This window comes from Lineus longissimus, chromosome 5, assembly GCF_910592395.1.
Source record: "Lineus longissimus chromosome 5, tnLinLong1.2, whole genome shotgun sequence".
Taxonomy (NCBI): Eukaryota; Metazoa; Nemertea; class Pilidiophora; order Heteronemertea; family Lineidae; genus Lineus; species Lineus longissimus.
The window spans coordinates 19710935-19725301 of NC_088312.1; the positions used below are offsets into that span (position 1 = coordinate 19710935).

At 41.6% G+C, this 14367-nt stretch overlaps 1 protein-coding gene and 2 long non-coding RNA genes across 3 annotated transcripts; 1 reads left to right on the forward strand and 2 right to left on the reverse strand.

Moving 5' to 3' along the window:
• Window positions 1-74: 74 nt before the first annotated feature.
• LOC135488323 (uncharacterized) lies at window positions 75-1925 on the reverse strand. Its single transcript, XM_064772884.1, has 3 exons — window positions 1883-1925; window positions 1270-1458; window positions 75-956 (listed from the first exon to the last, which is right to left on the reverse strand). The coding sequence occupies exons 2-3, from the start codon at window positions 1358-1360 to the stop codon at window positions 730-732; spliced, it is 318 nt and encodes a 105-aa protein (XP_064628954.1). The 5' UTR covers window positions 1361-1458; window positions 1883-1925; the 3' UTR covers window positions 75-729.
• Window positions 1926-1938: 13 nt separating this feature from the next.
• Window positions 1939-5204, reverse strand: LOC135488325 (uncharacterized). The gene is made up of 5 exons (XR_010446953.1): window positions 4968-5204; window positions 3483-3702; window positions 3064-3153; window positions 2474-2721; window positions 1939-2023 (listed from the first exon to the last, which is right to left on the reverse strand). It is a non-coding gene; the product is annotated as an uncharacterized LOC135488325 (long non-coding RNA).
• A 1045-nt stretch (window positions 5205-6249) lies between these two features.
• LOC135488743 (uncharacterized) lies at window positions 6250-9156 on the forward strand. Its single transcript, XR_010447034.1, has 4 exons — window positions 6250-6310; window positions 6662-6737; window positions 6945-7015; window positions 7236-9156. It is a non-coding gene; the product is annotated as an uncharacterized LOC135488743 (long non-coding RNA).
• Window positions 9157-14367: the final 5211 nt, after the last annotated feature.

A 14367-nucleotide genomic window follows, 5' to 3' on the forward strand; every position in this document is an offset into this window, starting at 1 on the left:
TTATACATGTAGGCAGCCTGATAGTATCAGCTGTGTTCACCCAAGGTGAGCAACAATGAAAACAACTGCATGTATTTTGATGCAAGAATCATTTTATTGCTGCTGAAATTCACATTCAGCCAGTAATACAAATCTGCTTATACATAATTGGTGGATTCACAATATATCAGATTACACAAAAGGCATTTTCCAAGGTCCCTAGTGGTCCGGCAATAATTCTAAGTCGTTTTGGGAGTTGCAGGACATCAGCCTAGCCCCCTGCGGTCAGATAAAAAAATTAACCAGCAGCAGGTACCCCCCCCCTCATGGTTAAGTTCGTCCCGAGGGCCGGAACATCGCTGTATCGTCGAACAGTTGGCAGATTCCTGAGCGCCAGACGAGCAAAAAAAACTCTCACTGAACAGTTTTGCCTCAGTTGACACTTTTTGCCATATGACGTCATTTTAGGGTCGTCACAACACCTGATTTGTGGCGTAGTTTCCCAATAAACTGCATTGGAAGTTCGAACTTTCACCAGAAAAAGTCACCTTATTCACAAACATGCTTCTTGAGAACCTCTGCAAGGGCCTTAAGAGATGCCACAGAGTTCCGAAAACGTTAGCATCTCGTGGCATACTTTGTTAGCTTCGAGTGACATTTGGGGATACTATACCCTTTTAGACAAACTTAGACCAAATCAAGTCGAAAAATATCGGGATTTCTGAAATAAATCCGGCTTCAAAGGGTTAATTACACGTACTCAATGCCAATGTCATCACAATCCTCCTCCTCCTCAGAGCTAGACGCATCCTCCTCCGAATTTGATTCTTCACCACCAGGTTGCACCTCCCCTTCCTCAAAATCCACCACGATCTCTATGTCAGTGTCTATACATTCAAATACATCTGTTGCTTCTAGGAGAAGGTCTGTGTAGAATTCCTTTGATTCCAGCAGCAACATCACCAATCCATGGTTTTCTTAAATAGAAGGAGAGCTGGAGATTAAAATTCTGAAGTCATCAACAAAGGTAATGCACATACATCTGCAAACCAATAGTTTATGTCTGTCCAGTTAGATTAATGAAAGGCATTCGGTTTGAATTAATTCAAAGCAAGGCGTAGTACATTTGTATTAGTAAACTGAACCTGAGCTGGGAAAGAACGAAGTTGCAATCAGATCCTGATCTGCATCCACAGCCCAGGTTAATTCAGAGGTAGTGCCACAGCAAGACAAGTACATGTATGCATCAACCACCACAATGTTGGGTAAAAATAATTGCATGGCCACTACCTTGGTTTTTGATGGCCTCATTGTTCACGGTGTTGATTCTGTCTTCCAAGGTGTTGATTTTTTTCTTGAAGAAAAGAACAGTTGATACCATCTCTTGAATGAGCACAGGCAATTCCTCGATGTACCTGGTCACGTGTTCATGTATATCAACTATTTTCTTCTTCAAAGCAAATGTTTCTCCCTTGTTCCCTGAATTGAAGAAACAAATATTAGGACTACAGGCTAAAAGTTTTTTGCTCCATCCCTCCTACATGTACATACGAAACTCTGGTAAAAATACATGCTGGATATGTCAGAAATGTGACTATAAGATTGAGGCGCAACTTAACATTTTACTTGCAACCAATGCTACATTGCCACCAAATTGTGTTAAATGTACAAGGTAGAATGTACTTTACATCACTTGAAGACCAATGTACCAGTAAGCCTAGAGCAAAATGCCGACCCAGGCTTTAAACCTCAAATTGCTTGATAAACAACAGCTGGATCAATTTCTCTGAACAATCGAAAATGACTGCAGGACATTACCACTTGGAGTTATTTGTGTCCTGGACTTTGTGTTACATGTACTAAGTGAAGTTTGTGGGTAAATGAATATGAAGTGAATGCCAACCTGCAGGATTATGCCAAGGCAACAAATAGTCCTCTTGCGTGACTTCGTCAAAGAAACATGACAGCAGACTAACACAATGCTGAAGTTGCTTTCTCTCCTTTTCAAGACACTTTCGTAGAGAAGCCCGACTCTTTGAAGCATCTGAAATGAAAATGATAAACTTTTAAACTGATCGATATAGCAGTGAACTCGACATGCATCGTAACTGCACAAACTGCTAATATGAAGAAAGCCCCTTTAATACTGTCGTGTTAATTTCTCTCTTTCAAATCATGTCATGTTATTTAAACCAATGAACTTTATAAGAATCTGAAAAGAATGAACGTGTGTATATAATTAAATTGAAAAACTCCCGAAGATAGGGCGAAGATAGGGCAGAAGGCTGGAAAACCTGGTCAACAAACTGGGTTGACCATGGCACAAGGGAAAACCGTGGTGTTCTTGCAGCTTCTATCTTCAGCTCCAGACTCTGAATCACATTCTAGAGAACAAATTGTGTTTTGATTAAATAGCTGTGTTCCTTCAGTTATTTTTAGTGCCTGTTACATGTACACTTTGAAAACAAATTTATCTCCTACAAATATGTCATACCTGATAACAGCTGACGACGCACATGAGACACAAACTGCACATGATGAACTACCGGGTATGTTTTCCCATTTTCCTAAGTATTGACCTCAATACTGGCTCCTGCACCTCCTCCCAACTCTCCTCTTGTCTTTGCTTCCGGTCAGCATGCGCAACAAAATGCCTTTTCTTCCATTCAGATTCAGTGCTTGGCACTTCAGTACTATTGGAAGCCCGAATCCCATTCAGAAGCTCCATAAGTTCAGCTCTCACTGTAAATTAAAAGTGCATTGATAAATACTACCGGGAAAGAAAAAAAAAGTTCCTAAGTGTTGATTCGAAAATACCATTATTTGCCTTAATCAGCAGCCAGTGTTGCCCAATTAACCTTTAAAAAAGAATAAATCATTTGCAAACTATAACCTGACTTGTGATCAACACAAAATTCAAAATTTAGATGAATCAGTTCACGTCGTTTGACCTCTGCAGCCGTAAAAAGTATGGTTGGTCAAATCGGAAACTTACTCCTTATAAAATACACAACTTGATTTGTGTCTTAGAATAGAGCCAACTAGCTGATGAATAAAAAGACCTTAAAAAGACAAATCACAAACCTTGCTGGAACACTTGAAAATCGAAAGGTGCATCGATTTCTACTTCATGATTACTTGGTTGCAATTCCTCAGGAAAGTCCTTTAGTTTCTCTGGAAAAACAAGCAATTTTGAAATTACGGCCAAATGCAGATTACGCCAGAAAAGATGCAATTTCTTCCATGGAATTTCTTACATAAAAAGGGTGGAAAAGACTAATTTTTCTGGTTTGATTTTAAAGATTGGTGAGAAATTTTAAAGAGGTATAGCAGTGATAGGGTTGGATTTGTAGGCATAAACCATTTGTCCAGAACATGAAATTATCAGTTAATTGCACGAATGTAAGCCTAGTCTAGCAGCAATATTTTTCCATGTATAAAGCCTAATTGAATATTGATGGCTCAGACGAGGTGAAGGCATTTGTCAACCAAAAACAATCTACCTGTCGTTGAGGTTTTCTTCCCTTTTCTTTCTCTTCTGGGAACTGATGGACCATCTATAGCACCATTGATGTCCCTGGATGGAGCCTTCACATATGGCTAAGTTCTTTTTAGGATAGGTTTTCCTCTTTCTCCTGCGATAGGAGGCAGCCAACTCTTTGATTCGTGCATAATGCCCTGCATTCTCACAAGAAGGATTGTCATCATTACCATTGGATGATGCTGAAAAACAAACACATAAAGTGACAAATACTAATAGTCAAAACTATGACTTAGCCTAGACAAAATACAGCCTCCATGCAGGCTACACTCGATCTATGATTTTAACGAACACGAGGCTTTAGAAGGCCTTAAGACAACTTCAGACAATGCCAATAGTTAAAGGGGAGGCGCCTGATTGGCCACATCCTTGCCAATGAACCTACATGTGGTGGCAAAACAGGAAGACACAAGGTTGGCCTCGGGATGAGCAGAGCCTAATCAACGATAGCCCATTTGAATACTCTCGATGTTCTACGCTCCAATCCGCCATTGAGTCGAGTATCTGCGCCAATCAAGGTAGGGAATTCCTGCACAACGAGTTTAAGCTTACTACTATGCAGATACGGTCTATCGCAGTGCTATTTTTAGGAATGTCTAACGTCAGGGCTGTAGCCGGGGGGGGGGGGATCAGGGGGGTTCGAACCAACCCCAGCTTGAGAAAAGGATCCGCTGAGGGCAGTCAAAAATACTTTTCTACTGAGTTTTGTAACACCATGATTCTATCCAAATGGGCCATTGTACGATAGAGTGACAGGCCTTTCAATTACGTGGAGACCTCTACACCCTGTATTTTTTTATCCTATTTTGGGGGACATGTTTTTTTGCTTTTTGGCTTAATTTGGAGACATTTCATCACGCCAATTTGCCTGAACAGCGATGTCATAAATCAAAGTTAGTGACTGATATCACCACATACACCAGAAAAATCATAATTTTAGGGGAAAACTTTAAAATGAGGCCATTTGGATGAGATTTGGTTATGTTAGGGGTCAAAAAACGCTTCAGGGGGGTCATATTTAAAAAAAAAAGAAAAAAACCACCTAATTTGGGGACATCCTGTACGGTAACGGTGTAGGAATCATGTAATTGAGAGGCCTGAGTGACCTTATACAGTCATTCGTAACTGGGAGTGCTGACCTGCCAGATTTCGGTCTCATGTTCACGGGCTTAGCACTAGGCCTACCATTACATCAATGTGATACTGATATGTCAATGATTGATGACAAATAATGATGAAGATGTCCACGCATCGAGCATTTACATACATTTACGGCAGCAGCATGGGGATGCATCTCATTTATCAATACAGGTGGTAGGCCTAGCTTGGCACGTGCCCTGCTGGGCCTGGGCCGGGGCTGGGCGACGGCCATGCTTTTTTCTCAGATCGATTTAGGACATAGGTGACAAAAAAACAACACCTTTGGCGACCATCTGGCTATACTTACCACCAAATTCCATGGTCATGATATTTGATGCGGTCCTAACTATGACATGGTCTACGTTTCATAGCCTACCGGTACTTCAAACCGTAAATAGCAATGGAATTGAGCAAAACTGAAATACTACAACACCATCCGATAAATCGAATGTCGCACGTTCTGTATCCCGCGAGATCTCGAAACTACTGCGCACAGGCGCGAGAAATTATATAATAGCTCAATTGCCCCCTACCCCTTCAATTCAGCTCAGGCCCCTCGACTGACTACCTCCATCCCCCCCCCCCAAATGTAAAATGATATCGTTTTTAGATTTGCTGTCGGTGTAGTTGGGGTTTGTTTGTCAGTCAAGGGGGCAACCGAAGGGGGGGGGGGGGGGGTCTCTAAGTTTCACGTGCCTGTGCTGCTATTTTAGTAGCGGCAGAGGCAGTGGCTAAAAAAGTAGCACGAGAAACGAGGATGAGCTGATATAGTTCCCCAGTAAAATGGGTTGCCGCAAATATTGACAACTTTAAAACTGTCGAAAACTTGCGTAAAGATTAATCAGAATAATTGAAGAGTCATGAAACTATATGATTACTACAAACCTAATGCAAATCTAAAACATTTATAGGGGCTGGTTTTGCGAATAGATGGATACCTTTGTTTACAAAATGACGTCACTCTGACGTCACGCATACCTTAAAAGATACTTCGTTGCTATAATAGTTCATCATTATCCCACTGTAGCGCAATGTCTGTTTAGTTCCACCCCTAGCTGAAAGGTGGGGCAGCCTGATTTGGATCGTGGGATATGTACGTTATAAGCCACTAATACCAATCGTAGATATACCACTATTGTTTGCGGAGAATGCACTGCTCGTTGACAGTGTATTATTGAAATATTTGATTGTGATGATGGTGTATTGTACTAGGCCTTGCATGCTCCCAACGTGTGGCATATTTCACATTGATACTACCAGTATCAATTACAAAAAAATAGATTGTGAGTAACAATAGGCCTACAATACAATCAATCAATGCTACATGTCATGAGGGTGGGAACGGGGAAGGGGGGGTTAACTGTCTCGACGTCCCGTTAGGAAAAAAGGCTTATCCCGTTTCCCAATATGCAATTTTAGCTGAATCGTGACGCAAAACACGGCTTGTCTCGAATCCCGCTAAAATAAGGGTGTCTATCCCGAATCCCGACAGTTATTTTCGGCCCATCCCAGTGTCCCGAAAATACCCGTTCTCCCCCTCATAAATAGTAGACCATATTGTCACATTGATGTTTTCTTTCATTAATACAGTTGGACTTCGAGATCTACATTTTCGACAAAGGCCTGGTGTAAATTACGTACTTAATGAAGGTAATATTAATTTCTTCAAATTTGAAGCATGACGTTAATGGGGTACCAGCACAACTTCATTGACTGCTACGTGGCGCTGGTGGTAACTAAGGTATTGCATCGCTCATATCACTTGAAAAAAACATTTACCCTAGTTACGACCAAAGCTGCTTAGCAGAGGGCGATACCTCATCAGGAGCGCCACAATCATATCATTGGTGTGAAAGCATTTGTATGAAGTTTTTCAGTTCTCAATGTGTTCAAAACCTTAATTGTGAAATTGTGCACTTCGAATTCAAATTTACGTCACTACGTTAGTTTGACATCCATTGATGTCACGGTAATTTCACTGTTATGCTGTGCTGCTTTCAGGTTTAATGACACGAATGAGTACAAGTACATTACATTTTTCGACGAAGGCCTTCTGTAATTTCATACGCTTCTTACGGTTAGTATTGATTCATAATTTCTAGTAAAAAAGTTAATTTTGAAAGTGAAAAATATGTTACAATACAATAGACCTGCAAATACCATATACGCAAGTTTTGAACAAATATCACACATATTCCCCAGTTGACTTGTGATGATATTGATAATGGTGGTGGTGGTGTTATCATGTACATGGCTTCTAACGTAGTAAATGTTTTCTTTTCAGCAACATTCAATAGATTTATTTACTGTATTATCATTTCGACCAAGGCGAATTCGACACTTCAATTACACAAGGTTAGTAACTTTTGTTCACAAAATCCAAATGGAGGCAAATACAGAACAATCAAACTTAGTCATTCCAGTCAGTTACTGAAGCACAGTGAAAACTGTCGGGAGCAGTGCAACTGATGGCATGTCAAACTTCCAGTGACTGTCCCTGTCCATATATTTCAAGACAGTACAAATCTTGTAATCATTTTGTTTATGCAATGTACGTTATTATGTATCATTTCAGCACAATCAAACTTAGTCATTCCAGTCAGTTACTGAAGCACAGCGAAAACTGTCTGAATTAGTGCTGCTGATGGCATGTAATTACTCTACTACCACTACCAGTGACAGTCAATGTCCATATATTTTCAAGTGTGCGAAATTAGTACTCGTCTACTTCTTAGTGTTATTTGAATGCAATGTATGTTATAAAAATATTTTTTCAACACTATATCAACATTCTCATTCCTGTCAGTTTCTGAAAATCAGCTAAAGCAATCGCTACCAATGCAGCTGATAACAGCAATTCTTTTTGTTCCCAATGCCCATCCATGACAATATATTTCACGCATGTGACAAGCATGTGACAATCATGTAATCGTCCTGTTTTTTGTGTTCTATTCATGCAATAAATAAATTCAGTATTTTCAAATCATTGGTGCTACAAAACTATTCTCATTATAGATTATTCATATTTTATAAAATGCTGTCATATCAAATTTTGTGTCCTATAAATCATTATGAAGTCGGCATTTTATATACAACTTTTGTACTCCTCCTAAATAAACATACAAATCTTGTTTTATGTAAACTTTGTATATGTGACCCGTCACAGCAAAACCAGGCGCATGTCGCTCTGAGCTTGGCAGGTTGAGACGGACTGTTTGTTCATTTATCTATTGTCTGCCTTTTGTAAAATATGAGCACATCAATTTCTTCCATTATCTCCTGGTGTCATTTAGGCTCATCTTCTGTGCGACATGTACCTGGTTTTGCTGTGACGGGTCACATATTCTATAGATATACAACACTCTAATGTCACAATGCCTCTCTCACTCGCTTTTATATAGCAAGATGTATGAATAAACATGACACACCAACTATGTACAAAATTGCTAACAAACTGCACCATTTGTCAGTACACCACATGAAATACAGAGATATGTCTGAATTCTAATCTTTCATTAGCGACACCATTTCTTACCCGAGTGCCTCCTTTATTCATACATCTTGTACTTTAACTCAAGATACCCATCTTTGAATATTTTTAGTATACCAAGTACTACAATGTCAATGTATTGAAGTCATGTTCTTGTAGTGTTATTGGCTTTCTATTATCTTGTCAAAATACCACTTGGTTCTCGCAAAATCTCAATAAAAACAAATGCTATTGCATGTATTGCATATTCTAACAGCTATCCACTGTATCGATTTATCCATCATCTGTACTATTTGTCACAAAAATGTTATATTATGTAAATCATATTTCATTACATAATGCACACTGCCAATTACTGCTGAACCATTCATATGTCATTTAAATAAATAATTTTCAACTTTTTAAAACCGTCTTATAGTACTGTTCTTGTCACTTAGCTGAACCAATTGCTCTATAGCATGAAATTTCCAGAAATGCCCCAGGGACTGAAAAGTGCTGTTTTAACAGAGAGGTGTCCTAAACTGAGAAGTCGAGTTGAATGGAAACAACCAATTTGGAACCAAAAACTACTGTCCTTATTAAAGAGGTTGTCCTCAATAGAAAGGTGTCCACAAAAAGTAGGTCCACTGTATATGAAAGTACAAACCCTGGTACATGTAGTGACATCATCTACTCCTCGATGTGGACACCTGCAAATGCAGCGACAATGTCACATCAGTTATTTAATTCATCGTCCTTTGTGCAGATGGCACCACCCATCAAGCATGTTGGTGACGAATAGTGTCGCAGCATTTCGTCACCGAGCTTACACGAAAATGCACTGTCATTCATTCAGCCATAAGTGCAAGACTGTAGGGTTGTTTCCAACCAAAACATGTTCGAAATGTGTCAAGCATTCGGAACACCCAAAGACTGATTAGAGAAGTCAAAATTGAATGGAAACAACCAATTTGGGACCAAAACCAGTGTCCTTATTGGAAAGGTTGTCTTTAATAGAGAGGTGTCTACTAACGGGGGTTCCACTGTACATAATGTAGGAACCCTGGTTGTGACATTGTCCACTCCTCCAGCTGCACACCACCAAATCCACAACAATGTCACACCAGTTATTTAGTTCATCATGCTTATGGTCATTGTACTTTCATCTTATGTAAAATGTAACTTTTTACACGGTTTCAATAAACGATTTGTAATTTGTAAATTATAAATTTCACTAATAATTTGACGCCGCCAATTCCACTGGTCTTCGAAATACGTAAGCTACACTGTTGACGACTATGACACTCCTCACAAACCACATTGTGAATCAGACGCCGATAGGCTTGTTATAATCCTTTATTCCAACCTAATTCATAATCCCACTCCCTAAATCGAACCACTTATTCTCTGTCCCTAATTCGATAAGCAAAGTAAAAAACCTCTAATTCGAACCCTTCTCCTCAACACACTCTCCTGAATTATAACCCGTTTCTTAATGTTGCCCTTTCCCCTAATCTAACCACACATCCGTAAATAATTCTAATCCACCTCCTCAGTGCAGAGCTCTACTTCCCAACCTCCTAACCATCCCGAATCATCTACTCAGCCGAAGACCGTTTTGGGATTTGCAGGTGCTCGCGGGTGAGATGGAACTTTTTGCATTAGGAAATGAAAAAATAAAATTATTTTTCATGGCCAGATACCTCTAATATGTAAAGTCAAGAACTTAGTGAGCCCCCCTTTAGGTCGGGGGAGCTCCCCCGAACCCCCCTACGAGCATATGTTAAGTGCAAGCTCTAACAACTACAGCTCTTACAATGGGGGGACACCCCCCAAACCCCCCTCCGTCGACATAGGTTTTTACCAGTGCGTTGGGGGGAAGCTCCCCCCAACCCCCCCCCCCCCCCCGGTGAACAGTCAACTAGCCCTTCTGTGTCATACTGCTGGAGGGGGGGGTGCGATGGGACCATCCATATAGTTCCTTCCGACACATTTTTGTTTTGGTAATGTAATACATTGTGATTGACCTTATTCACGGGAATCGGGCGTTTCCAGTGATATACGACACAAATGGGTTGTCCTCATGCATTCACTTTCGAAACGCATTTTAAAATAGATGTTACGTCCTGTTAATGGGGCACGTCATCATCGCGTACATTTGGGAAAAACTCCCTAACGAGACCGGAGCAGACGGCTGAAAGTAGTTTAATTATTGGCCGCTAGGGTACAGAATGTACGTCGCTCACCCGAATTTTTCACGCAACTATAGCTAAATAGAGCTAGTTCTAGTTTGTGATTCATTTTGATACTTCAGATTTGGGCAGAAGACCAATATAACTTAGTCGTCAGTGTGGTTTTAAGCTGGAAAAACGTATTTGTTTTTCTTAAAGTGCCTTTTTTGGACGGGTGTGTGCGATTGTTTTGTTTTTATGTCACGTGACCTCGATCATGTCGACACAAAATTGAAATAAACCACCCTTTTCTGTCATTATTTAGGACGGATATTTCTCTAATAAAAATATTAATATAATTGGCCAATTTCTTAGGCATATGATGTAGCGAATTCCCATGAAGATTTAAATTAATTTCAATTAATTTCAATCAATGGGATAGCAACCACCACCGGAAGATCGCGGAGAAATCGGTAAACTCAACGGAGTTAATTCAGAAAAATACCAAAAAAAATTGTTTGTAGGATATACAATATTTACTCTCTTTATTTCACTTCATTTACATTATATACTCCCGCACACACGTGTATCTTAAGAGCCCCTCCTAAAGGGGGTCTTATAAAGGGGGTCTTATTAGCCAGCGTGTACATTCTGTGTACATTTTAATGAACATAGGTTGGCGAAAAAAGTACACCAAGGGTGCTTTAATTCCCACCAAATTTTATATGTGTTATGAAGAGGCTTTTATCAAAATAATGGTAAAAATTCAAAACATTCCAATATCGAGTGCCTGAGAAAAATTGATTTGTGTACAGGATTGCCATCAAATCGTCACTCGCGGACTGATATTGGCCTATTAGAATACAAGTTCTAAACTGGCCACTGACACGATATTTCCTTAAATTAATAATCAAAAAGTATATCCCTGTTATGGCCTGGCTCTGTAGATTAAGAATCCACCAAAGATTGCAGAATAAATCCACTTTCACCCATCACAGTCATGTATTTACCACAGCTTCACAGTTCAGTACGGACTGTTTCGTGTGATTGTCTCTTGATTGGAGGTCATAAACTTGACAATGAAAGCGGATGTAGAATACAGTGCTGTTTACTAATCAGCCATATTGTAAAGACAAAGGATACAGGTTGGTGGTGCCATCTACTAACGATGTGACTAACTACAGTGTGCTAAGTATATACATAAGATCACGGAACATCTCCCCTTTTTTTGAAGAGCTTCAGTGGAAACAGATTGTTGCGTATCAACACAGACGAAAACGTGCATGTATTGCTCTAGAGATAAATGAAATGTCCTATAAATCAGTCTTAGACTACAAACGTTTGTGAAGAATGATTAGTGAACTTTGCTATATCCAAAGACACAAACTATAATGTTCTGTCTCGATTGTCCAATTGTCCAATTGTCACAATGTCTAGAGCTCGAGTCTGAGCGCTGGCCTGCTGACACGCCCTGATCGGGTAGTGTAGTGCTGGGTGGTTTGCGGTGGATCTACACTGGGAGGTGCGGACACACTTGGTTGTGGTGTCGGTGACGTTGTCTTTGGAGTCTGAATCGGGTTGACTGGTGTCGCGCAAGGTGTTTGTTGGTATGTTGGGGAGAGACAGGGACAGGCAGCCTAGATTTTGACGGTGTGCCGGCAGGTTTCAGGCGCAAGTGTTGGCGATTACGCCTGAGTATGTTGCCTTCATTGGTCTCTACTTCATATGTCCGTGGCCTGAGTTGTTTCACTACAGTGGCTGGACGCCACTCTCTGGAGCCTCTTTGTATCGGCTCCATGCGGACATATTGTCGCCACTCCTTAGCGGTTTTAGGTTTTGGCGAGTGAGGTTTTGCCTGTTAGCAGAGTTCATTTTCAGGATCTCTTTCTTCTCCTTTTGAGAATTGTCGGCCTGACCCTGTGGTCGTAGTTGATTGTTCATCGTGGGGATTTGAGTCTTGGTCCTCCTACCGAAAAGACGTTGGCACGGACTGGTATCGAGACCCTCAGTGGGCGTGTTCCGTGCGTTTAGGAGACCGAGATAGGGATCCTCTTTCTTCAAACGACACTTACGCATGATTCGTTTCGCGGATTTCACAGCAGCTTCAGCGGCGCCGTTAGCTTTACTCTTGCCTGGCGACGAGTATTCGTGAGAGAAACCCCAGGCGTTTGCAAACTTTTCTAAGTTTTTGGGACCCCCATCAGATACGACGGTGTCTGGTATTCCGTGACGCGCGAAGTGATGTTTGACCTTCGTCACAACAGTTTCAGATAGAGTGTCCGGAAGGTAATCGAGTTCATAGAAGGTGTCGTAGTAATCAGCCGTTACCAGATACGATCTGTTTTCGTACGTGAATATGTCAGTTCCAACCTTTTGCCAGGGACGATCTGGGACCTAATGTAGGTTGAGTTCCTCAGGTCCTTGTCGATCAGCGTAAGTTGCGCATGTCTCGCAGGCTTCGATATATTGCCGTATTTCAGCAGACATACGCGGCCAGTATATCAGTTCTCTAGCCCTGCGCAGGCATGAGTTTATACCGAGGTGACCAGCATGTAGCTTTTCCTTAAGCTCGGCCCGCATGCTGGTTGGTATCACTACGCGGTTTCCTCGTAACAGAAGCCCTTCTTGAATTGCGAGCTCGTCTCGACAGTGGTAGTATGTTGACAGAGCATCTTGTACAGTGTCCTTGTCATTAGGCCAGTCCTTTGAGACAATGTCCATGAGCTGAGGAAGAATCGGGTCTTGAGCAGTGGTAGTCTTGATCTGCTCAAGGCGATCAGATTTGATCGGTAAGAAGTGATTCACAGTAACCATTTCAGTTTTAGGTTTGTCCGGAAGAGGTGCTCTGGACAACGTGTCCGAGACTGGGATTGCGGTCCCAACCTTGTGAGACAGGTCAAAGTCATACTTCTGAGCCCTGAGCAGCAGAGCTTGGAGTCTCTTTGGCGCTTTGAACAGTGGCTTGGTGACTATGGGCACCAACGGCTTGTGATCAGTCACGGCGTGGACCTTCTGTCCATAAGTCTAGTAGTGGAATTTTTCGAGCCCGTATACTGCAGCCAGCATTTCCTTTTCGATCTGTGCCCAACGCGTTTCGGTGTTCGTGAGTAACCTGCTAGCATAGGCTATCGGGCGGCCACATTGCATTAGCACAGATCCGATTCCATAGTCACACGCATCGTTTTCCAGAGTTAGTTCGTTTTCCAGAGTTAGTTCCTCAGACGGGTTGTACATCGCGAGTACTGGCGCTTCAACAACTAGTTTCTTTACTTTGTTGAAGGCCTCTTCTTGTGCCGTTGACCACGAGAAGGGTACGTCCTTCTTCGTGAGGTTTCGCATGGGCGTAGTTTCTGAGGTTAATTTGGGAAGAAATTTAGCCAGATAGTTCGCAAGTCCTAAGAAACGACGGAGAGCTTCCAAGTTCTCAGGCCTTGGCATTTGTTCAATAGCGCGCACCTTTTCAGGGTCTATACCAAGACCCTTGTCTGTGATCTGATGTCCCATAAAGGCGATTCGTCGAGAGAGTCTCAGTTCTAGCTTCGACAGATTGAGCTTTATTCCCTTCTCACGACATCGAGTAAGAAAAGCATCAAGGTTGCGGTCATGTGTTTCAGTGTCAGGGCCATGGACTACCACATCATCTGCAATGCATTCCACACCAGGTAGCCCATCAATAGCCTCCAGCAGTTTTTTCTGAAAGATTTCAGAGGCTACTGAGAGTCCAAACGGTAGGCGGCGCCACCTAAAGCGCCCGAAGGGGGGTAGGAAAGTCGTCAGTAGACTTGACTCCTGATCGAGCTCCACATGCCAGTAACCTGATGACAGATCAAGCTTTGAGAAGACACGAGAGCTCGCCATCTTGTGAAGCTTGTCCTCGAGCACTGGCATTGGAAAGTGTTCCCTTTGAAGAGCGCGATTGAGTTCTCTTGGATCGGACAGATCCTGAGGTCACCCGACTTTTTCTCTGTGACAACCATCTGGTTTACCCATGGGGTGGGCTCTTCAACAGGGGTCAGAACATTGATATATGCAAGACGATATATTTCCGTTTCTAGCCTAGGCTTGAG

Excerpts from the sequence above, each read along its gene's own strand:
- LOC135488323 (XM_064772884.1), bottom strand. The coding sequence starts at position 1,360 with ATGGTATCAACTGTTCTTTTCTTCAAGAAAAAAATCAACACCTTGGAA. Across the intron at positions 957-1,269 it reads TGAGGCCATCAAAAACCAAG|AAAACCATGGATTGGTGATG; the intron begins GTAGTGGCCATG and ends CTTCTATTTAAG.